Source organism: Vanessa cardui, chromosome 11, assembly GCF_905220365.1.
Source record: "Vanessa cardui chromosome 11, ilVanCard2.1, whole genome shotgun sequence".
Lineage (NCBI taxonomy): Eukaryota > Metazoa > Arthropoda > Insecta > Lepidoptera > Nymphalidae > Vanessa > Vanessa cardui.
The window spans coordinates 1,068,275-1,095,749 of NC_061133.1; the positions used below are offsets into that span (position 1 = coordinate 1,068,275).

Genomic DNA, 27,475 nt, shown 5'->3' on the forward strand with positions numbered 1-27,475 from the left:
CACACATTATGATTAAGTTTTGAATTGTGGTTTAGTATAGTAGAGCCGAGAGGGCCCAGTAGTTAGAATGTGCATCTTAATGATTGCGGGTTCAAGCTCAAGTGTTTGACGGAACACGCATGTGTCTAACTTCATAGAAATTCTGCCACATGAGTATTTTACTAAACCGCATTGTAACAGCGTGGTGGAATATGTCCGAGAACCTTTTCCTCAAAGGAGGAGGAGGTCTTAGCCCAGCAGCGGGATATTTACAGGCTGTTGATGGTGAAGATGATGATGTTGGCTAAACAGAAGAAACAAGGTTATTGTTAATAAAAACTTCAAACCTCTATGACGATGTTTTCAGGCGTGGAACATTTAGAGGCCAAAGTTCATAAAGTCAAAGTCAAAATAATATATATACACTCAACAATTAAATAATAACTTATCAGTCCGTTGTAGCGTAAATGCCAACCATTTATACATATATTTTTTATTCATCCGTGCAACAACGCCTGCAATATTTTACGACTGAATTTTGACGATGGAAAAACAGCCTGACTATCCCCTGAGAACTTGGAATGAAAATGCTTACACAGAATATATAACGTCATGATCAAAAATATTTTAAAGCCAGTCGACAGTGACGTACGATATTTAAATAAATATATATTTCGAATTATTTCGCTAACAATACTTAACGTATTTTCACGGAGTTCGCGTAGAGGTTTAAATATAAATTGAAGGTAATGTGAATTGTTAATGGAATGGACGGTTTAAATTAATTATGTTTCGCCTCAAAACATTGCAATATTCACTACTTAACAATATGCAAATTGAATTAACGAAACAATCAAAACAGTCTGTTAACGCTATGATGTTTAGAATTACAAAATCAATAATTAACTATCATAGTGTGCGTCTCATAATTAACAATTATTAGTTAGTAATTTTAATTTAAGGTAATATTAAAAGTAATTTTAATTTAAGATATTCTTTATTCAAGTAAAGCCAATCGTATAATTATTGAAATATTTTTTATTCAAACAAGATCATAAAAGCACTGCGTGGATCGTTGCGTATTGAATCAAATATAACGTCAGCACTGGTTTGGAAAGTTGATTCTACTGAGAAGATCCTGAAAACTCAGTAGTAACTCTATTCCACCATTTTAATTACAGAGTAAATACCCAAAAAGTTTTGGCTTGGTTTGGAAGCAACGCAAATGACACGAAGTTAATTAAAATAAAGTAACAGCCTGTAAATTTCCCACTGCTGGGATAAGGCCTCCTCTTCCATTAAGGAAAGGGTTTGGAACATATTCCACCACGCTGTTCCAATGCGGGTTGGTGGAATGCACATGTGGCCGAATTTCGATGAAATTAGACACATGCAGGTTTCCTCACGATGTTTCCCTTCATCGCCGAGCACGAGATGAATTATAAACACAAATTAAGCACATATATATAGTGGTGCTTGCCTAGGTTTGTACCCGGAATCATCGTTTAAGATGCACGCGTTCTAACCACTGGGCCATCAACCAAGTTAATTAATAATAGTAATTTATTCAAGGAACTGCTTTTAAGTTCTTCTGGTCCGGTAAGAAACTCAAAACAATTTTCCGCGAACGTTTTCATTAGATAGTATATCAATAAAGTACAATTAAATCTTTTGATGAATATAAAGTTGTATGTTTTCATAAAGTAAGTTCTTCTGAAGTAACTGAAGAATCAAATAAACTGATAAAACATAAAGATACGATCGTAACTTTTGCTTTAAATTGTAAAGTTACGAGATCTGCCAGTGAGGTCGGTGCTCGTATATTTTAGTCTTCGTACATTTAAAACAAGATTTGCAATAAAGTATTCGATCTGGTTTATTTGATTGTACCATCTTAAAATTTTATAATAAAATAATAATCTTGACTTACTGGAGAAATATCCTTTATCTTATCATACATTTTAAATACTAATTATTCTGATGTGTCCCAGGCCACCAGGCACAAGCACCACTAAATTTTCATGTGCTTAATTTAAGATTGTAAATCTTGTAGTTCTCGATGGTGAAGGAAAATTCATAGAAGTGCGTGGAATACATGTGTCTATTTTTTTAATTGGAAAAAGAATTTGATTCCAACCTACCCACATTGAGGCAGCTTGGTGAAATACATTTCAAATCGTCTCTCAATGGGGAAGTAGACTATAGCTCAGCAGTTGGACATTTAAAGATCGTTACTTAACTTTACTCATAGTATTGATGTCAAAAATTATGTGATACACTTTACTTTCCATTTAAGAGGCATTTGATAGCACTTTTACACTACGAGAAATATTTTCTATTTTTTATTGTCATTAGGTTATAGTGACCAATATCCTTAAAATTCGTATAAAGATTTATTTTAATGGTATGGACTTTTTATTATAAAGATCTTATTTTAGGAGCAATTAAAATTTCAGAATTATACATCGACATTATATAATATTTTGTGTTGTTGTGTGAATAGTATAAGAATATATTTCAAGTATTTCATCAATGCATTTTGTTACAGGCAACTGTTAGCGCCGAATCTGAAGCAAACGCAATACCTAGCAAATGGTGCCGAAAGCGAAGTGAGAACGGTAAGTTATGATTTATGGACACTTTCCAATCCTTGGGAACATAAAACCTCTTTTCCATTTAACGGTGATTCGAATAACAATCAAATAAATGTATTAAAAGCGATTTTATAGACCATATACGATCCAATTTATAAAGAACTGTCATCATAATGTTGTCTTAAATTTTCGCGATTATTACACATTTAAATAAAACTAATTATAACGGATGAATCGCGTATATTAATTATTTTTAAACATCCCGACGTTTCGAGCACTTTGCAGTGTTCGTGGTCACGGGTAGACTAAGATGACATTCGTCTATTTGAAGAACAAAGGAAATATTATTAACAACTACCGCCAACGATTTCTCAATTGATATCTTGAGTAACGTTCCGGTTGCACGCAGAAGGCACTAACTGTATCTTTAGGTCTTGCAGTCTGTTGGATTTGGGATTTCAAATTTTTTAATAAGTGGATCCCAGGTGTTAGAAAGTCTCCAACCATCTTCTCTATTGAAGTTCGGATGTTTTTGAATTTCAATAGCCTCGCGTATCATTCTAGGAATGAATCTGTGTTCTCTAGCGAGGATCTGTGGTTTATCAAATCGGATAAAATGGTTAGGTTTATCCAGAGCATGTTCACAGACTGCAGACTTAGAAGAACGCCTATTTTTGACATCTCCTATATGTTCCTTGACCCTGGTACCGATACTTCTCTTTGTTTGGCCTATGTAAGATAAACCACACTCACATTCGAGTTTATATACTCCTGCAGTTTGTAAGGGAATATTACTCTTGATAGGTCTCAAGAACTGGCTCACTTTCTTATGAGGCTTGTACACGGTTTTAATTGAAGCTCGCTTCAAGATGTTGCCAATCCTGTCTGTAACTCCCTTCACATATGGTAGAAATGCAGGTTGTCGCTCAACTGTGGGTGGCTTGATACGGCTTCTGCGATGCTGGCGAGGCACGGGCAGCTTGTTCTGGTGGAGTGCAAGCTTGACCTGACGTAGCTCGTCCTCTAGGTGTTCAGCATCGCAGAGATGGTGGGCTCTCTGAAACAAAGATTTGCCAACGGTAGCTAACTGGCTAGGGTGGTGGTGCGAGTCACCATTGAGGTATTTGTTGGTGTGTGTGGGTTTCCTATAAACTGTGTGACTTAATGTATTGTCAGGATTCTTGATAATAAGGATGTCAAGGAAAGCTAAAGAATTATTTGCCTCTAATTCCATAGTAAATTGAATGTTTTTGTTTATAGAATTAAGATGTACTAAAAATGCAGATGTCAGATCACTAGGTAATATTGTGAAAGTGTCATCTACGTACCGTTTGTAAAACCTAGGTGTTATAGGTCCGGAGCGAAGAGCCCTCTCCTCCAGGTCTTCCATGAACAAATCGGCGACCACGGGGGATACTGGAGAACCCATGGCTACCCCGTCAACTTGTACATAGAATTCATCATTCCACAATAAATAACCAGATGTGAGGCAGTGATGTAACAGCTCTGCATATTCAATAGGCATGTTGTGTGTCTGTAGCTTCCTCTTGACAATTTCGATGCAGTCTTGTATGGGTAAGCAGGTAAACAATGACTGGACATCAAAACTAACCATTGTCTCGTTGTTGGTTAATTTAAGGTCTTTGATTTCACCAACAAACTGGTAAGAATCCTTGACATACGCCGCAGTGTGTCCTCGGAGGGGTGATAATGTCCTTGCTATGTGTTGAGCCAATCTATATGTTGGTGTATCGATTTGGCTTACAATAGGACGCAGCGGAGCACCAGTTTTATGAATCTTAGGTAACCCATACAGTTTTGGAGGCTTTGCACATGTAGGCACGAGTGATTTTTTATCCAGATTTAGTTTCTCTTGGTGTTTTGATATTAATGCGGATGTCTTTTTAAGAATGTTATTAGTGGGGTCTTTATTTACTTTTTTATAAGTTTTTACATCCGATAAAATCGCGGAAATTTTCTGGTTATAATCACACGTATCCATCACAACGGTCGCGTTTCCCTTATCTGCTCGGAGGACTGTAATGTCTTTATTGTTACAAACTGCAGGAGTATATAAACTCGAATGTGAGTGTGGTTTATCTTACATAGGCCAAACAAAGAGAAGTATCGGTACCAGGGTCAAGGAACATATAGGAGATGTCAAAAATAGGCGTTCTTCTAAGTCTGCAGTCTGTGAACATGCTCTGGATAAACCTAACCATTTTATCCGATTTGATAAACCACAGATCCTCGCTAGAGAACACAGATTCATTCCTAGAATGATACGCGAGGCTATTGAAATTCAAAAACATCCGAACTTCAATAGAGAAGATGGTTGGAGACTTTCTAACACCTGGGATCCACTTATTAAAAAATTTGAAATCCCAAATCCAACAGACTGCAAGACCTAAAGATACAGTTAGTGCCTTCTGCGTGCAACCGGAACGTTACTCAAGATATCAATTGAGAAATCGTTGGCGGTAGTTGTTAATAATATTTCCTTTGTTCTTCAAATAGACGAATGTCATCTTAGTCTACCCGTGACCACGAACACTGCAAAGTGCTCGAAACGTCGGGATGTTTAAAAATAATTAATATACGCGATTCATCCGTTATAATTAGTTTTATTTAACTGTCATCATTAAATCACTTTTCTAGAGATTCCAGTTCAGATAAAATACGATATTGGATGCATATATTACTTATCGAAGGGTTTAATAAAGATAGAAATCCAATGCAAAAGTGAATTCTAGTTGATAACTGTGATATAGAAACCAAATAATTTAAAAGCGATCATCTACATTCCGTTGAAATATTTTCTACCTTTTCTTTTTTCCAGTTCTTTTGATGGTGTCAATTAAAAACGTAGCATTCCACGTTGTTTTGGAGTACGTCATGCTTTGTTGATACAAAGCGAAATTTTGGATTTCTAATTAGCGTTTGACTTCTACCATCAAGTCCACTAGTATAAATTGCACAGACATCGGATTTATTTTCATAATCTCGGCCGTTTCGTTCTACGCTACTTAATCCGCAAATACGTTCTAATTATACCCTTTCACAAACAACTCAAACAAGTTAAAGCGAATGCAGGAAATATGACATCGCTCAATTTTATTTAAATCATGTTCTTAAGTACACTAGAGAATCATTTTGAAACTTTTAATCGTTGGCAGAAAGCGGGAGAGAAGATTAAGTGCTACGAACGAAACGGTTCTCGTAAACTGCAGAGATGCGAGAAAACGTCACTACTAAAATGAAACCGGTTCGCAGTTTGTTTTGCTTTATACGGGAAGTTTGGATTCTGTAGCAATTTAGACAAATTGAGCTTCAATTTGGTTAAGTGATTTCTGAAACTACGTACGTTTTATTGTATTGAAAATTTCAACATTCACATGTATACTGTTTGAGTTTAAATTTCATGTGTGATACCACAGTTTCTAGTTTCTGCGATGCTTCTTGTTTTATTGGATGGACTCTTTTCGATTTCGACTTAAAAATTGGGAACAGTATTACGGCAAAACACATATATATCTATAGCCTTTTGACAGTCAATAAACAACTAAACAATAATTTGTAAGAGTTCATTAAATTGAGATGATTACTATAGTAAAAATCTGAGATTTAAAGTATAATTAAATATAATATAATTAAAAAACCTATAATAAGCTTAGCGTATTCGTTTCCAAACAGGTTTGTTTGGGCACGAATATGCATATGTGTTAATAATTCCAAAAGAATCATGCAGGACATCACAAATATTCTGTTGATGACGTAATTCTACTAAATATATTAAGAAAAAACCTATGATATCATAGTATATTAAAAGCCAATTCTCGTAAATAAACTAAAAACAAAAATCAACAATATATGATATCATAATAATTTAAAAGCGAATTGCCTTTAAGGCTTTCAGTAGTTTCAAAGAAATTAAAACTTGTTTAGTATTACGCATAAGAAATACGAGTAAGCGTGGGGCGTAAGGAAGCGAGCCGAGGGATCACTTTGATCAACAGTATCTATCGTAAAAGTATATAACCTTATTTCTTTTTGCATCCAGTTGCTAAATTAATCTTCTGTACTGAGAAGCTTCGATCTACAGATATTTATTATAAGCACTAATTTTTGCCATACGTGTTAACGTTTGTGTTTTACAGACAAAGTTATTTGTTATTTATTTATTTAAATACTTTATTGATCACCACAAAGTTTATGTAACAAAAGGCGGACTTGCTGCCTGAAGGTATTCTCTGCCAGTCAACCTTTAGGTTAATCACAAAAGCATGAAGGCGGTAATTAATAAAGATTTAACAATATAAAACAATATATGAACATAGTTATATAAATCTAAAATTAAAAAAACATATACATACATATCATATATTTATAAAAATATATCTGTATATATAATATAACATCATGATAATAATGCACAACAGAAGTCATAGGAGCTAGGAGATATTTGAAAATATGTGCTCACGCGTTTTAAAAGTAAATTTAGAGGTATTTTTTCTAATATTTTCGGGTACTTTGATCCATAATCGGACAGCTTGAACGGAGTAGGACTTAGAGAAGAAACCGGAAGTGTGAGTAGTATTTATTGGTGGTAGCACTTACCATCATATGGTTTATTTGCCTATACTTTATAATATAACCATGTAAAAATAACTCTGAGATTTTTCTTCAATTGATTACAGTAGAACCAGGTTACAATTCTGACGGTAACGTAAATATTTCTGAAACCCTGAGACAGCGTCCTAATGGGGTTGTAGAATGTGACGCTATTATTTATTTTATTTGTAAAGATATTTCCTAACATACGTTACAAATACTACACTTGTCTGATGACAACGAATATTCAACAAAACAAGGTTTTCATCTTCAAAGAAAATATGTGAACCTTTTTAATGTTTCAAAGGAATATGGATATCCTTACTTACGTATCTAGAAATATATTTCTAAATATCAGCGTATCACAAGAATATTTTACTTAAACGATTCACGTACATACGTAACTAAGTAAAACTTTCTACGGCGAAAGGTTGGCGTTCTTTGATTGCTTCAATATTGGAGATTTGACAAATGAAACCATCTCTGCGTCAAAGCTCTTGTAATGCGGAAAGGATCGCTTGCAGCGTCTCGTTGATATCTTCTTTCGTAAAATATCGTCGTCGTGTATATATAATATCTTTGGGTGAATTTATCATTAAATTGTCTTTATTTTTGATGGTAAATAGAAAATTTGGTGGTAAGCAGTCACCACTGGTTACACTAACATGAGTGTAGCCGGTGATGGCGCTAATGATTGCACAGTATAAAATTTTAATAATTTCCTACATAACCAATGCACTGCTCTGGAGATTGAGACGTTACATCCATTGTGCTAATGGCTGGCTCACTCACTCTTAAAGCAAAAACAAAACTATGTATTTCTGCTTGGTGAACGGTATGATCTGGGTGATATCAATCTAGACGGGCTTACACAAAGCTTTACTACCGAGTAAATCTATCTACATTACTAAACTTCATACTAAACTTTCATACTAAACTTCATATAAAAGTGAAAATACATAACTTTTAAAAAATCCTACTGCTAGGCTGACGTCTAAATTGTTTTAGAGGGTTAGGATGGGAGTTGATTCGAGCACGCTGCTCCGATTCGCATATAGCAGATTTTTAACCGACACATAGTTTCCTCACAATGTTTTCCATCAACGGCGAGCACTAAATGAATTAAACAATTTTCAGCTCAACTTCTGTATGCTCGCTTTAAAATATTTTCGAAAGTTCGAACACCAACGAGCGTGATATTGTCATTGATTTGTCCTTCGAACACAGCCTCAAGATCAACCACTAATCACTACAAATATATAATATAAATAAAGTCCCTTGCGTCTGGCTATCTGTCGGACTTTAATAAAATTAAAAAGTACCGCAAGATTTTTTTCTATAGTTTCCATTTATAGATTTTTAGTTGATTTTGGTTTGCCTCACATATTACGACAGTTGTTAAGTCGCTAAAAATAATTCTAAATATTCTGGTGTCTGCCGAGTAAGCCACTCAATATGTATTACTTCATAAAAAATATACTCAGACTCTTATTCTACCAATGAGAAACCAGTACAGTTAAGTAGTATTACACATAATAAAAAGTGCTCCATAACCAACGGGAAGCTGTCCAATCACCATAAAATAATCATCATTTACTATGTCATAATTAGAAAAGAAAATATTCAAATTTGATAATAGAAATTGTATGTAAAATAACATCGAATTTGGAACAATTTATTGATGAGCTTGAAATATCCAATGAAACCTTAAGATTATAGCTATTTTAAAGTTCGAAGCGTCTTCGAGATATCTATCCAACGTTACAAAAGCAAATTTAATTATCTTTACGTCCAAAAAGTTATATATTTGATAAAACCTGTCTGATCGAATGATTTTCATTTTTAGGTAAGTTATCGGAAAACAATTAAGTTTACTCCATCGCTTAATCTTGGTTACCGAGGTTCGGGAAATTCTTAAAACTCAATCAAAATACGTCTCAGTTACTGACAGTTTGAAAGATTGATAAGGTCGGCGACATATTCCAATCTTTACTTCGAATTGGTTAACTATGTGAGAACAATATATCTATTACACAATCTTTATCGATATTATAGTTTTTTTTTAAATAGGAAGTTGAATGATCATAAGATGATAAATGGTCACCTTCACAAATTATATTAATATAAAAAGAAAACATAAAGTATAATCTAGGAGTTATTACCGATTGATTAAAAAACGACAACCTCTATGTTTGTTTTGCATAAGGATCGTACTAAAAAAGAATAGTTGTCGTACGTGGCTTCATTTACGCTTTAAAGGTATTCTCTTATTGGCCTCAAGTTTCATCATCGGTTTCGTGATTTGACAATAAAATAGGAAAAGATAGACTGAATGATTTCAGTGTAACCTACGCATTTATAATATTAGAATATATGTATAACAAATATAACCCGATTTTTAGAGAAGTGAGGTAATTGATATCGCTTCCCTTCATATAGGCTTATTATATTTATGCCTGTGTTACCATTACCGTAAATATATGTATGATTAGGGTTCCTTTCACACATCAACATAAATATTTTTTAACAAAAAGCTTACAAGGAATCCTTCGTCTTACAAAACAATACAAAACATCAGAAGAAGGTGGAATTAATTAGTCCACTAGCAACAATTTTGCAACATCGCAATTTTATAATTAATAAAATTAAATCACGTTCAGTAATAAGATTTTCAAATAAAACCACAGATCATACTCAACAAGATTAATTTAAATTAAAACAAAATGTACCGCTGTTACAACACGCTCCTAACTCCCACTTGACATAAAACGATCTCTAGTAATAAAACAATTCGTCCGTCCACGAGTGGTCCTCGACTATGAAAAACAGTCACTGTTTGCCACTTGGTGCGAAAAATAAAATTATTACCCACTCCGAGGGTAGTTTGTTAGATTTCGAGTGGAAAAATGTGTTTTTTTTCACCCACTCATTTACTTACTGAGATTTTATTTATAAATATTCAAGATGCAATAAATGAAATTAAAGGATTAGTATTCGTATTAGAAATGGTATATTTATGTGTATGTTTTATAAATTCCTTATTTCTAGATGTTTTAAGTCTTAAATTTGTCAAATTTTCATGCTATATTAATGATATCCATCAGAGACCACTTCAAATAAAAAAAATAGTTATGATAAAGAATACACTCCACCTTATGAAAATAAATTAGTTACTTCTCGTTTCTCTCTCTCTCTCTCTCTTTCTCTTACATCTCACCTCAGCTTCGTACGAGTAGAACGAGAGTCTAAATAACACGCTTACATTAGAGGCAAAACATAGAAGAGTCAATTCTTGTTACACTGTTGACTTCCAAGCAGGATATATTAATTTAAATAATTGTACTAACTAACATGACTCTGTATTTTTTAAATATTGAAAAAGAGTTTATTGCCGGTTCTTCTCAGTAGAATCTACTTTCCGAACCGGTGGTAGCTTTATTTAATTGCAAAATTACGATTCAAAAGCGCTTGTAAAAGCCTACTTGAATAAAGATTATTTTGATTTTTGTGGTCTACTCTTAGTGACCAACATATTGCTAAAGTGTCCTCGCCGCTGGACTATATTCTATTTAATTATATAGTGTTTTAAAGTACGCAGCGGTTATGTCAAAACCTACATGATGTGTTGCGAGATCTGTTCTACATCATGAATTGGATAAATATCTCGTCTCCGATAAGCAATCGATACAGCCATGGAGCCTTGGGAAAGTTTAATTAAACCCAACCATCCCAGCACAAAGTCGAGGCGGTCGTAATTACATATATTTGGTTTTAACCAAGGTTCGTTTGTTAAAAATAAAAAGCCTCGAGTTCATTGAACCGTCGATCGCTTCGCCTGTTATGTTTACGAAAATATTTAATCAATTATGTTGCTAAGGTTATTTTTATGATATTATTCTTAAATACTATTCATGTGATCGTTTTATACAACTCTGTGTATCAATATTTTCTAAATAAACTTTAACAATACCTATTATTACGATGTGTACAGTCGTGGTAAGAAAAGGTTCGTCACCTTAATATCTATTTTCGTGTACTCAGTATGAGCGATAATTTGTTTTACCTACAAATGGAGAGCTGAGATGGCCTAGTGGTTAGAACAGGCAAGCACCACTATATATATGTGTTTAATTTGTGTTTATTATTCATCATGTGCTCGGCGGTGAAGGAAAACATCGTAAGGAAACCTGCATGTGTCTAATTTCATCGAAATTCTGCCAGAGCTTAAGACTTGATAAAGGAATGAATTTGAAAACTGACGATGGTTTTCTTACTCTGACTGTACATCGGAATTTACGCTTTTCACATCGACATATTATACTGCTCTTATAACCGTTGTGCTCTCAATTCATAAAGATTCAAATTGAATTACACAATGAAAATGTATATAAAAAGTCTATCCTATCGCGATTATCAGCCATTACAGTTATTCAGTGAAATAAATTAAATAATTTTGTTTTTATAAATATGTAGATATGTACATTTTCGAGAACGAAAATTAGCTAGGTAGTTTGTATGATAGATTATTGATAAACTTAGTATAAGGCTAAATATAACTCTGTCATTAGATTGATTTTAAATAAAATTCAAACGCAGGTCATAACTGATATACGATTGGTAGGAAGAACTGGTATACAAAGGAAAAAACAGTGTTATTTAATTGATCATTTATTAGAGGTTTTGTTATAGATAAATCGATGTTTCATAAAGATTTTATATTTATCATCCATAAATTGTAATGCAATTTGAAATAAGAACATTATAATTTATTTTCTTAAAGTATTATTTTAGAATAGAAGGTTATCTTTCCCAAAGAGCTTGCGTCAAGCAATTTCAATTGAAATCATTAATTTCTCTGATAGGTAAATTTCGCATTTATAATATTAATATGGAATATCTTATCAGTTCACAAAACTACATCTGAGCGTCAGTTTTGTTTTAGACAAAAGCAAATGGAAGCTTTGATGGGAGAACGCAACTCCATTGAGCACCTTCAATGAAACTTGGGAATTCGATCGGTTTCTCCCCAGTACTGCTTTAGCAGTTCTCTGAATCAAATACTGAATATTGCACAAGGAGAGCAATTTTGAATCTAAATTTGGTATATTCTGCTATTTCATTATTCATATTATCGTTAATATCGTAAAATAAATCGGTAAATAATAGTAGGATTGTACCAACAGTATTGTGTGCTTGTTTCGTAACTCGTGTATTATTTATCAAATTCAAAACTGTTTCCAAAAAAAGTTCCACGAAATTCAATTTCAAAGGAGGTGGCGAAATGAAATTCTTGAAATTCTGGTTTCATATAATTATGATGATGCCCCTTGTGTCTTTATTAGTGGATCATGTATTTGATGAAAAATTTTTGTGAAATTATGATACTAAGATTTGAAAAGACTTCTGTCAAGATTAGGTATCTTGATAGTATTTAAGGAAACATTTTATGTACTCATTGTCAATTTAATTATTTTCTGCGATTTTTCAGACGTTCGAACATATTTCAAACTTATCTAAATTTCATGTTAAAATTTGGTTCATTTATAATCCAAAGGAATAAATCACATAAAGAGAAAATTTAATTTAAAAAAGTTTAAAAATATTACCTTATAGTACACAAAAACTATCGATTGGAGATTACGACGAAGACCATTGTGAACACACATTGAATAATATTCATTTTTTAAATAAAATAAAATTCATAATTTACGTAATCATAGTAGCAAATCATTCGATTGCATTACATAAGAAATACACTGAAACAGCACAGAATTCCGTGAATAACATCGGAAAAAACAAGCACCAGACGTACAGTGAACTATCGTCAATTTCCGTATGAATTTCCCGACAAGGGATTAACAGCGGGCGGGGCGTGAGGAATGGACGAATTCTGTAGCTATGCAAACACTGTGATAAGTTTGGCCCTCGTCGTAAAGATACCCAGAGCGTCTGCCGCTTAGCGAGGTCTTTCGCTTCGAATTTATGAGGGTATAAAAATTTTGGTTTCTGGGCTTTTACATATATAAAAAAATACGTTCTCATTTATGTGTTTTTATAAAATTAAATGTACGTTACTTTGTATTTCAAATTTGGAACCGATATCCTTTGATCCCATATATCAAATCGAAATACAACGATATTAAATCTTGATATTTGATAGGATACGCGTTGAGTGGCTTATGTAAAGTCCTGCCAACAAATATGTACACACAGAGTAAAAATATAAAAATATTCAACAACTCAATCGGTATAATTGTATTAAGGTTAACGTGAGACATCTGATAAACTTGGCATCAACAAAAATAATTACGTCGCTCATGCTCATCATTTTATTTTTTTATTCGATGTAGAATATGATGAAATATCTTTTTACAATAATCATATTAGCCCTGAGCTAGCAAAACAACATATTTTACTTTCAATAACAAGAACGGTACAAGAAGTTTATTTAGAAAATATCTTTAAAAATATTTTGTTTAAACTCACTGCTCATTTTGATTTATAAATAACGTTCTTTTAAATCTAAGAGAAAAATATCTCTAAATAAAATGTACTAACAGAAAACCATAAACGATTCAAAAGGTCATAACAGACTTACAAATAGAACTTTAAAATTATAAAATATAAAAAAAAGAAAATCCATACAAGACGTTTACGTTGAAAAGAGTTAGTTGTCGAAACGCTAAACATCTTTTCATTGACGTACAGAAGACGAGATCGAAATAAATTGCTTCGAATCTCCTCCCAGGGCCGAAGGGGGATTTGGGGGAGGGGGATTCAAATTGGATTGAAGGAAATTTAGATTAGATTGAATTTTCTTGCCACCTTGTTTAATTTAGTAAGGGTGGCGCACGATCGTGTATGGGCGAAACATCCGATGCGAAGATTTTCCTTTTTTTCCAAAAAAAGTAATAGTTCGCTTCGTTTGGAAATAATTGAAAATTTAATGGAACAATTTTTAGGTAAATGTCCGCTAGATGTTAGCTCCGAGCGTGACTGTAATTAAATTTCGGCTTCCCGTCTTTTTTTATGATGTTTTCAGAAATATTTTTTAAATATGTTTTGAAATTTTCATTAGTATAATTTTGAGATTTAAAAAATCATATTACCGAAACGTCCTTCGTTTTCTCTTTAGTATTATTTAAATTATTTACAACTAAGTGTCCGCGGCTTCGCTTGCGTTTTATGGGGTTGTTTGTCATGTGATAGGCAAAAAAGTAACCAATGTAAAAGTCTTTTAAAGTTCCAATTAGCTCCATACCAAATATCATCAAATTCGTTTAATTGGTTTGGTAGTGAAAGAGCGACAGAAGGGCCGAGTTACTTTCACATTTATACCATAACTATAGAGTTTAAAACATATTCGACATAGTTTTGGACAAAGATGAAAGAATTAGTGCTGTACACAAACAAATGAGAAGTTTTAAATTTGAAAATGGAACAATAATTAAAAACAGATAAACGAAAATAGCATTCACTCAAAACGTGAAAACAAAAGATTATTGTGACATTCTGTTTTTTATTCGTATTTCGCAATTACACTGGCCGCTGTCATCTGAAGCGAAGATGAATCAAGGGGTCATAGTCTCATTTTTCACGCTCAGAGCGCAGCGCGATGTTGAGAAATTGTTGAAAATTGTGAAAAATGATATTTAATTGTTCAACGTTTTTAAACCGTCATTATAACACGATTTTAATGCATAAAACATTTGTTTGTAATCCTTGCGGGTGTTTGTGAATTGTTGCGCCATTTTTGTGAACCGTAATGGAAAATATGTTCAAATAAACTTTACAAATTGCGTCTGTATGGATGTAAATCCTCTTGTACCTACTGCTAATGCTGTGTGTGAGACAAGCTATTACTTCTTAAACATCAAAATTTGAAAGAAGAATCTAAAAACAAATGATAATTTTTTTATATTACATTATACCAATTATATTTGGGGTCAGCGCATCATGTCTTCTTACATACTTCTCTGTCTGATGTCATCTCACAGGTAACAATCTTTCCAGCCATATCGTCTTTCACACAATCCATCAATCGTTTCTTTGGTCGTTCCTATCTTGTATATTATCCATCCATAAATATGCAAACATATATATTAATGAATTTTTGAATGAAGCAAGCTAGAACACCAAACCTCGGGATACTTTTATGCCTAACCTGGCGAGCAATTCTAAAACGCGAGCGCTTTCCCCGACACCTAATTATGGATAAAACAAAAGTTATTCATATTGTTTCTTATACATTACACTGACAGAATATCATTAGTATATCTAAATCTATTTTAAGGAAATCCTAAGGCATGTTATTCTATTCTATGAAAGGAAATGTATTAGCTGAAATAAATTAAACGAACGCATTCTTTCTTAGCTATTTCTTTGCTAATTTATAATGAATAAAAATATTTATTTTGCTTGTACACTGGAAGGTACACACATACTATTACGGACTTCTTGATTTTCTTTGGACCTTTTCAGGACCCATATATATAATGTACTTTGTTTTATTGTATCTTCTAGAGATTAGTCAGTAATGTTCATGTACGCATACGAAAATAGTTTTTTGGGTAAGACACAATCAAAAGTTTTACAAAATAATAAAAATCTTCCTCATTTATCGATCTTTCCACTACAAAAGACCATTTGATTTCCGTTTAGTGAAATTTATAGGAAGAAAGCAGAGATATCTATAAGGCAGAAATGATCTTAGAGAAAAATAATAAACATAACATGTTAAAACATGCATTTTAAATTAAATTTACTACTGATTTGGAATGTAGATTCTTCCGAGAATAATCAAAGAAGAAGAAGCTTGGTAGTTACTCTTTACTGGCATTTTAATTACACATTTGTAGTTCTATTTAATAATTTTCAATATATTTTGATTTCAACACATCAATACGGTCGCTGTTTTTGCGCTTATCAACTAACAGTGTTTACGATCCTCCGTCTCCAAACATCGTTACAAAACAAACGGAACACGATTACTGTTCTGGTGTCACGTTTTTAATTATGATCTGTTTGTTTCCAATCAAGCCCATGCTCGAATTAAAGGCATTACCAAGATCGCACCAATCGCGTACCTTGTTATTAAAGGAAATTTTTGATTAAGCGCTATTGACATAAGCCTTAGCTGAGATGGCCCAGTGGTTAGAACGCGTGTATCTTAACCGATGATTTCGGGTTCAAACGCAGGTAAGCACCACTATATATGTATATGTGCTTAATTTGTGTTTATAATTCATCTAGTGCTCCACTGTGAACAGAATCATCGTGAGGAAACCTGCATGTGACTAATTTCATAAAAATTTTGCCACATGTACATTCCACCAACCCACATTGGAATAGCGCGGTGTAATATGTTCCAAACCCTTTCCTTAATAGGGAGAGAAGGCTTTAGCCCAGCAGTGGGAAATTTACTGGCTGTTACTGTGTTACTGACATAGCCTTAATTCATTATTAAAGCCTTACGAATGAAAATTAAAATTAGTAAGTGCAGAAGTCATGATCACGTATAATGGTGGAAAGTATGCTAGCATTTCCCTGTAGAATCGCACAGCTGATCCTCTGGACAAAAAAGAAACAGCCTGTTTGTCATTGGTAGGGCAATAAGGCGAGCTTTTATGCTTAAAATGCAGGTTTTTGTACTACACTGTAATGCTCCTATTTTTGGTATTTCAACTGCAGATTGGACAAAGACATTTTCGATTTATTATTAAATAAATAATACGTCATTATTTATATTCGTACGTTATTTTTCCGACGCTAATTTTAACTTCCGTGAAGTGTACTGATTGGACGCGATCTTCTTTTATTTAATTTATAAACAGACAACGGAAATAATTTAATCAGCCGTCGTGATTTATTGTTTCATGGAGAGGAATTTTTTTAATGACAACGAGATATTACAGGGGTATGGACTTCGTTGAAATTCTGTTATAAGATTCATTAATTTCCCGGAAGACTTTTATTTGTTAATTTTCAAATGGATATTAATATTTTAATTTTAATAATAATTTGGTTTTACAATAAATTATATTAAACCTTAATACATGAATTACTATAATTTGTATTTTGATAATAATCACTTTAGATAAAAAAAAACACTTATTTTTAATTTAAAAAAAAACATTATTGCCGAATACAATCAAACGACCCTAAATATCTTTATATATATATTATAATATTTATTATTTTAAGTCGCATGAAATTGTTTTCTATGTACAGTAATAGCACATAAATTCCTTAAGAAATGACTCAAAATTTAAATTCAAAAGTGTATTTAGAATTAATTTCTAGTTTTAATGCAATGAAAAAATAATATACAAGCAATTGAAAATTTATTTTTAATTAAAAATGAAATATAAATGTAAAAACAAATAAACATGTTGAAATAAAAATTGAAAATTTTTTATATTATGAATGATTACAAACCTAAGAATAAACAACGAGGGAAGGAAAGCCCTTAATTTTTTCAACCATGGAATTTAAGGTATACTTGCGCTATATGTGCTCACTAGTACTCTACAATGCGCCCTTTGCAGCTGTTCCCCTTTAAAATAGCCCCCAAGGCTAAATTCCTTTAGGAAGACATCAATCATAAGGTGTTACGTTGGGGTTAACAACTAATTACAATGGTCATTCTAGCCGAGATGGCCCAGTCGTTAAAACGCGTGTATTTAATCTATGATTGTGGGTTTAAAACCCAGACAAGCACCGCTTAAATTGTAATAAATCACAAATCATCTCGTGCTCGGCGATGAAGAAACGTGAGGAAACCTGCATGTATCGAATTTCAATGAAATTGCAAAAACGCATTTATATTTATAATCAATTTATTATTAAACAATGCTCATCGGATCAAAGTGCAGTAGGCTCCCAACAGTCTCCTCTAAACGATTGTTACTTAATCATAACCGGAACACAAAAATACTGATTTCAAATTGAATGTACCTATCACAAGCGCCTACTACACGAGCCAGCAAAAGTTAATTTAAATCCAATGAAATTAACTCATCGCAAACAATTGACTTTGGAAAGTTAATTAAATGAATTCAATTTATTTTTTCAGGAAATTGAGCACTGCTATTACCACGGCACCGTTAAGGATTACCCGGGTGCATCTGCGGCCTTCCACACCTGCAACGGCGTGTCCGGTGTCATCCACATCGGCAACGAAACCTTCGTCATTCATCCCTTCTACGGCGGCGATCTATCGGTCAGTTTCCGTGCCTTTTATTAATATAGTTTAGATAATTAGTAACTGGGTCATCTAATTTCTGTCGGCTCTCGTACTTTTAGTCTTTTTTTAGGAAATAGAGAAATAGAGAAATGTGTTCACATTCGTTAGACCCATTACCGAGGTCCACATTGTTTTAATTATATTATTTATTAATTCATAATATTATTATTATTAATTAATTTTTCGTTTACGTCATGTATCGTGAAATTTTCAAGCGCAAAGGTAGCGTTGTCATTTCTTGGAATCATAACAGGTAGTTTACAAAATAAGGTAAGTTACATTAGTCTAGATAGTAAAATATATTTTAAATATATGATTGAAAACATGTGTATCATATCGGCTCAAAATACGACAATATTATTGATTATCTGGTCTGGTCTTAATTTCAGTACAGTCAGGGTAAGAAAAGGCTCGTCACCTTAAGATCAATTTTCGTATGCTCAGTATGAGCGATAACCTCGAGATCATATGACAGACGAGACATATTTTGATAATTCAGTAGAATATATTATATCTAATTTAAATTTATAATGACTAATAACGCCATTAAAAAAAATCATGTTGACGTAGTCCAAAGATGTTACACTATTATGAACCAAGTCATCATACCATGTAAGTTTAATTTTATATACAGTAGTCAGTTTAGTGCTTTAATTTAAAAAGGCACTAAGGGTTTACGACTTGTTAAAGAAATGTATTTGAAAAAAGACGAAGGTTTTCTTACTCTGAATGTACATAAATTTATCTCAAGTCTATTGAAAACATAAATCAAAAGTCAGTCATGCTTGTTATTCTACAAAGCCATACAAACAACGAAAGATCTGAAACATTTGACATACGCCTACAAATCAAACAATTAATATATAATTCAATCAATGAAACACTACATATTGTAGCATTGACAAATAATTTCAAAGCTAAAACGATATGTCTAAATTAATTCGCAGCGACGGACTGCGTCGTTCGCCTCGTAATTAAACTATTGCTAATTAATTATTGTTTTCGGTAAAACGAATACGTTTACCCAATGCTAATTATGATTAAAATACGTTACATTTTTGTTCAAACTTCGACGAGAATAGTCGACATTTTTATATTGTATCACATCATATAATTAATTTGGCAATTAATCATTATTGCTTTGGGGGTGCGATGTCCATGGCATTTGCCATAACGATGGCCGTGACTCATCTGATATTCTCTTCCACTTGCGTGGCCCATAAGTTACACTATACTTCTTAATAATCAAGGATATATACTTAATTAATTAACAACTTATAAAATTAATTTATTGAATATTTTTAAATTAAATTAATTATTAAAATTAATTGATTAATTTTCCTAAATTATTAGTATTTAATGAGGTATTGGAGTATAAGTAAATCTGCATCAAAGTTGATTCAGTGTTATGGACGTAATTTTTCGAACACTACCTTCAAGAGACACATTTTCTGTTCTGTTTCCATGTTTTCCTTCACTGCCGAGCACAAAATGTAATATAAACACAAATTCAGCATATGAAAACTCCTTGGTACTTATATGAACTTAAACCCACAGCACACAGTTAATAGCCACATATCTACATCGATTTTAACTAGACTACGACATTAGCATAATGAATAGGAAAAGATCTATTTGAAAATAGAGATATTTTAAAATAGAGATTTGAACCCCGTGACTTATTAAGCAGCAGCCGTACAAACTAACAATTAAACAAACGACGCAGTCTCATAGTAGCTAAGTACGTAGTAGTATTAAATAAACAATCTAATGCAAGTATAATGCAACCGCGTACATTAAAATAGGTTTAACTTGTATGCTCAGAACAAATGCACAAGTATTTATATAACAGATCTTCTGTTTGTTTGTTCAGCTCTAAAGGATTTATAACTGTTTCCATAAAGTGTGTTCAATATATCTTGAGAATATTTAAATTTTACACCGTAGTTCTGGAACGAGCTTTAATAGATCTCGTTTCGGTGTTTCAGAATATTTGAATATATTTATTATAAGACTGCGTCGTTGTTTTATTGGTTTGTATGTTTGAAAATTCAAGGGTTCCAAGTTTAAATCCTTGGTTAGGTAATATTAAGTTACAAAATTTCATAGAATCATCAGGTAAGGTTTTATTCAATTTAACAATCAAACAGTAAGTTGAATGTTCCTATTTTGAATAAAGAATTTTTATTTGAATTGATTTCATTGTTTTTTGTTATCAAGGAGTTCACTGTACGGAGTTTAAAATTGAAAGTGTCTTAGTTATATAACGACAAAAGCTAGTTAGATTTACGGTCCCTTTAGATTTTAGAAGGACCTGTGTTTGCGCACAGTTCTCTTGAGATTAGTTTGAAAGATATGATCATACATTATTCCTTAGCCATAAAACTTTTAAATAATTACTGTATTTGTAAGAATCCATACCTTAAAAGGTAGAGTTTTTACAACCCATTCATTATATCTACCGCCAATCAATACTAAGTATTTTAGTGTTCCGGTTTGATGGGTAACTGAACCATGGTAACAACGGGTACAAGAGATATAACATTTCAATTCTCGAGCTTAGCGCATTGGCTTTGTAAGAAATCTTAAAATTTTCTTACAGCACTAATAAATATGAGCAATAAACATCAAATAGCTCTTTTGGCGATCCATCCGACTAAAATAAAAATCACTTAACTCTCTCAATAAGGAAAGATTATTTTCTTTTGAAAAAAACTTATTCTTCGTCTTTTGATTGGTGTGACGTTTTCCTCGAAATTAAATTTAATATTGCTGGATTTGAACTCACAATATTCGATAAATATCCATATATTAATCACCACCAATAAACCACCACGGTTATGTATCAATAAGTAAAAATGATAAACGAGATATATCCAAACACAAATTATTCCTTCATACGGACAACGGTATCTATTACAAAGGACACAATTATAAATATACAAAGGCTTATATACGTATACAAAGGCCCCCAATTGTACCAGACCAATTAGTTCCAATGAACAGTCAGACCGGCGGAAATTTAGCGCCAAATTGGCAACAAAAAGTACGGCTATTCCATTACAAAACATTTACATACATTTTGAACGAGGAAGCAATAAAATATAATTAATTAAAAAGGACTTATGCAAAATAAAAAAAAACGAACATTATGATTTGTAATATGAAATGTATTATTATTTATTTACTCATAATTAAGTACTCTAAAAATACAATAATATGATTCAATACATTTAAAGTTGATAAATAATCCTTATATACTTTAATACTTACATATACATATTACATAATATTACAAAGGTATCTTTATAGTTGTTGATAAAAAAATACATTACAAGATTTAATTCAAATTTAAATGAAATCAAAGTAATTGTATAAAATAAAATGATTATAGATTTAATACTACTAAAGGATATTTAAATATGAGCTTAAAAACAATATTTCGTGCAGAATATTATACCTTTTAAAATGCACAGTATAACACACACATGCTCGGATATATACAAATTGTATTAAAATATTATTTACATATCATTATTTAAAAACAATACCCTTAGGTAAATCCTCAGCCAGTAACATTATAACGTTTAAATTTTCATTGGACAACGCACTCCGCCGTACAAAAAAAAATGTAAATATTTTCTTTTATTACTTTCGACAACGAGCAGAGCGAGACAGCAATACTGTTCGTTATTGCGCACTCCCTCCTTTTCGAGGCTTAAATTTTTTTACGAACAACGCACTCCGCTCGAATAATTATTCGTATGACTGTTTCGCTTTACCCCATAAGTACCGTAATTAACTTGGTCCTCGTAAATCATTTTTTTTTTCACGCGACCTCTTAAATTCTGTTTACTCGGATGACTTGCTAATTTTCGGGTCGCTTTTTTTTCGTGGCGGAGTTATTTCATAAATAACGCAATTAGGCTTAATAACTTGAAGATGTACGGTGACAGGTATTATATTTCATTGGTATAATGATACACACATAGCGCTGTGAATATATACAGTCATTTTTAAAATCCAGGGGACATTAACTGGCAGAAATCTGATTTAATAAGGAGTAACTTAGGCTACAACTGTAATTACTTTACATTGGGTGATACTGCTCGTTTAGACACGTCACGTGACCTCTACACTTGACACCAAAACAGTAACAGATTGATAGAATAAAATCGCAGGCATAACTAAACGAGATATCGAATAACGGTGGCTATTAATTAAGCGAGTCATACTAGCGTTACCGAAATATTCGTGTTAATATAACGTTAATATAATTACAAACTATTGGATATTGGGAAATAATAACGCGTTCATTTGACGCGAACGTTCTGAAACAGTAATACGCGTTTTAATTTTACACACGGATAGCGTTGAGCTGTTAAAACATGGCGAGTTTACGTTCGAAGTGTGTTCTGGGCTTTACGAAGTAATGAGATCAGTGCATATAATATAATATTATGTATATGATTAACTCATTGTTCATATAGCTAGATAATTCTGAAGGGCAATTCTACTAAAAATATATCAATTTATCGCAATCGACAGTATCGAGAACGTATCATTACCGTTAATGATTAGTAGAATTAACCTCAGATACAAATTCGTGAGGTTTATGCTTTTAGAAATACGAGACATTACTTGATAGAATTATACGTCTGCCTGTCATACCCTTCCGCTAAAAAGCAATACTTAGTAACGTTCTAGTTTGAAGGGCTTATGAGTCAGTGTATTTCCATTCAAATTATTATCGTTGTTATAATAAGCTCGTATTAATTACTGGGAATATTTTGACTGAATTCCCTAGTCAATAGGCAGCCCCTGTGATTGTTATCATGATTCGAAATGTAACAGTAATATTGATTAACCTCAATATACGATAACAGCAATGGCTTTTGTACAATGCTATAGCAGTTGCTAAATAATAAAATTAATTAATAAGAATATTAAATAACAACTATATTTAATGTTCTTCATTCATTCATGTATTCTTTGTTTGGTTGAACGCGCTTATCTTAGGAACTTCTATTTCGATTTAAAAAATGATTTCAGTGTAAGAAAGATAGATAGATAACCCCATAAATCGTGTATGTCAGAATTGCTCCCCTTAACATTAATAAGTTGGTAAAAAATTTTGATTTTATCTAATTACTTACGTAATAAGGCACTTTTATCTAAATTTCAAAGAGCTTCAGTTTTATTGACAATAACGTGTTTTAAAACTAAAACAGCTTCTTGGTATACAATCAATCAATTGAATATATTCATTCAAGCGTCACAATAAGTTTTTGAATGATCAATATTTCAATCACAGAACTGTATCGAAAAAACAAAGGAACTTGAACAGTTCCTCGAATATTTACGATGAGGGATTAGTATATAGACTTTACAAATATTTTCAACTTCTATACAGACGAAGTAGCAGGCAAAAGCTAGTATACAAAACACGGTTTTTATATAAACCAAGTGAATACCTCTTTCTTTAAAATTGTTTGTTATTTAAATTGCCAAATAAAATCTATTTCGAGTAAATTCAGAGTATTCTATTTACGTTAAGCTCTACGCCTCCGATGTTTCTCGACTAATGTGTTTAATTAAGGCTAAGTTTTACTTTGAATTTATATTTTCTTTCATTTATTTTTTCAACTTTATTTTAAATTGCACTTTTTCAATTTAAATTACTATTCATAGAACACTCGTTGCAGTTAAAGAGTATTTGGATCGATATAACCTTGGCTTAAACTGGACTATACTTTACCAGAAATAGAGTTTACTTATGTCTTTCTCACTCTTGTGCGTTTCTATATAACAGTACTCAGTTTGTGAGTTACATTTGAGATTTAATTTGGACTGATATCGACTGTGACGATGAGCAATTTATAATTTATCAAAAACACTGTATTAACATTACAACCTTATTTATTTATGATAGGTTCAACGTGAGATGGCCTAGTGGTTAGAACGCGTGCATTTTAACCGATGATTGCGGGTTCAAACCAGGCAAGCACCGCTGTACTATATATATGTGCTTGATTTGTGTTTTTAATTCATCGCGTGCTAGGCGGTGAAGGGAAAGGAAGGAATGGTGAGGAAACCTGAAAATCGAAATTCTGCTACATGTGCATTCCACCAACCCGCATTGGAACAGCGTGGTGGAATATGTTCCAAACCCTCTCCTTAATGGAAGAGGAGGCCTTATCTCAGCAGTAGGAAATGTACAGGCTGTTACTTTACTTTTTACTTTACAATTTGAAATATAAGAAACTAGTAGTCGCCCGTGGCTTTTCATGTGTTGGTTGTCATGTGATAGACAAAGAAAGTAGCCTATGTCCTTTCTTGGAGTTTAAGTTTACTTCGTACCAAAATTCACCAAATTCGGTTCAGTGGTTTAGTCATAAAAGAGTGAAAGAAACACAGACAGACAGACAGAGTTACTTTCACATTTATAAAGTTATTATACATAAAAATCGAACGATGCCAAATTTACAACACGAATAGCACTGAGCATATGAAATAAATTGAAATATTAAGCCTAAGTCAGCTTATAAAAACAATTAATTAATACAATGGCTAATTGCCAGTAAAAAGCTATCATTAAGCCAAGCCATTATTTATTTGTCAATTTTGAAACACCACCGACATATTTACAAATATGATATTATATTATGAAATAAAATAGGAAAGAATTATTTGTACAATGATACTACCAATACAGGCGTTTACATTATACAAATTAATATTAGATACTTTAATGTAATCTTCTGTGATATGTCTAATAAATGAGTAGCTTTTTTATTCTCTTCATAAAGATAACCATCAAAGCTACCATGTTAACCCACAGCTTAAAAATATAAAATGGAGCGCTTAACAATATTAAGTGACCCCTGAAACCCGCGTTTTTAGATTTAAACCTTCCTCATTCATGGGTCAACGTAAACAAAACATACTGTAAGGTACTATTTAATATGGGGCTTGATTTATTCAAGCAAAGTATATTCACAGCTGTCACTACGAACAGCGTCAATCCACCGGCCAATCTCTAAAGAACAAGCGTAAACGATAAAACAAGACTTAATATTAATTCAAGTTTCGCTTGTTTGAAATATAGATATTTTGGAAAGGAAGTTGTAAGAATGACGATCAAATATAATAAATATTAACAATTACAATTTATAACTAATATAATTTTAGTAGCGTAGAATATGAATATATTGACAAATTAAAAAAAGAGTAAGTAGTGAGTTTCTTGCCGGTTTTTCAGGGTAGAATCTACTTTCCGAACCGGTGGTAGCTTCGCTTAATTGTGAAATGACGATTCAAAAGTGCTTGTAAAAGCCTACTTGATTAAAGTTTATTTTGATTGTTATCTCGAAATGAACTTAAAATATTTCGTTGATGATTGGTATGGCCTCTTTGTTTCCTTAAAAGAAGCCTATGTCATTTTTCAGGCTTCAGATTGTAAACCAAATTTCATTTAAACCGTTCCAGTAGTTTTGGCGTGAAAGCGAAACACAGACAGTTACTTTCGCGTTCATAATATTCGTATGGATGATGAATACTCGTTTTTGTCTAATCACTTCTAAGCTGAAAATTTTAACACCTTCGGCTATAAATATTTAATCGAATAAAAAAAATAACGCGAACCCAGGTAGACTAAAAGCGTGTTTTGTGGTCTGTGTTTGAAGGCATATTTACAGAGTAACTTGTAAATTGTCTCCATTAAAAAAAAATTAAATTGAATGTTTGTTTTTAATTTTTTGTGCCATTCACAAAGACTCGGTCTTTTGGTTTCACTCCGAATGACTTAAGTGTGCGCTCGCTTCAAGGGTGAAACTGTCATAGCAACCGACATTTGTCAGGGGCGAGATAATCCTCGACCCTTATCGTGGAGAGCCGCTGTATAAATTTACTGACACCAGATTTGTGACGAGAACGAGGTCGAATGCTGTATTTTTAAGCCTTATTATTAAAACTTTTTTAATAAAATTGCTGATAGTTCGGTATGAAATTGCAGTTTTTGAACATTTTGCGAAAGCTTCTATTTATTTAAATGTTACAAGGAGATTGAAAAGTTTTGCACATTGTATCTTAATCGGGATGATTATAGTTTTAGTCTTATGACATTGAAATACTTGGCATTAGCATCTAAGATGGCCTAATTATTATTATTACGATTTTATGATGCTGAAATATACGCCAGCGTTTCAAATTATACTGTCAAAGAACGTCCAAATTTTGAATAGTAAAGTAACTGTAAATTTCCCATTGCTGGGTTAGAGCCTCCTCTTCCATTAAGGAGAGGATTTGGAATATATTCCACCACGCTGTTCTAATGCGGGTTGGTGGAATGCACATGTGGCAGAATTTCGATAAAATTATACACATACAGGTTTCCTCACGATGTTTTCCTTCACCGCCGAGTACGAGATGAATTATAAACACAATTTAAGCACATATATATATAGTGGTGCTTAACTGTTGAACCCGCAATCATCGGTTAAGATGCACGCGTTCTAACCACTGGGCTATCTTAGCCCAAAGCTCTCAGCAAATTTTGAAAATAGAATTATTTATTTATATGATAAATGCTTACTTACCTTAGAACAAAATTGCCTAGTGAAAAAATACATTTATCTTGCACAAACTCGACTCGTACCATTGAGTTGTTTAGGTGCCATATTTATATTTACAATTCATTTTTCGTGTGGCAATTAGTAAAGCGGGACGGTGATTCAAAAATACCAGAGAGAGTCCAAGTGCCAGGGCACGGGAGAACGAAAATGAATACTTTTTAGCATACACAATAATAATATCTCGCTTTCAAAGTCAAAACGGTTAATTAACGGCCAAAAGATATTACCTGATAATTTACATTCCGCGTTACAGATAGATAAAAATACTAGCTTTCTTTAAATTAGTAATAAAATGTATTTACTGTATCGATTCACAGTATGGATCGAAACCAAACAAGGTAACCACTAAACCACAGAAAAAATCAATTGAAAGCTGACTATTATTATACTTATATTACTAGCGACCCGCCCGG

The 27,475-nt window shown here is 32.5% G+C and overlaps 1 protein-coding gene across 9 annotated transcripts in view; it reads left to right on the top strand.

Moving 5' to 3' along the window:
- LOC124533590 (disintegrin and metalloproteinase domain-containing protein 23) overlaps nt 1–27,475 on the top strand; it is a 522,035-nt gene that overhangs the window by 406,505 nt on the left and 88,055 nt on the right. For all 9 annotated transcript variants that reach the window (XM_047108967.1, XM_047108975.1, XM_047108969.1 and 6 more), the window contains 2 exons: nt 2,528–2,597; nt 18,259–18,405. In XM_047108967.1, coding sequence (XP_046964923.1) covers nt 2,528–2,597; nt 18,259–18,405 — 217 coding nt within the window. The remainder of the gene's footprint in view (nt 1–2,527; nt 2,598–18,258; nt 18,406–27,475) is intronic.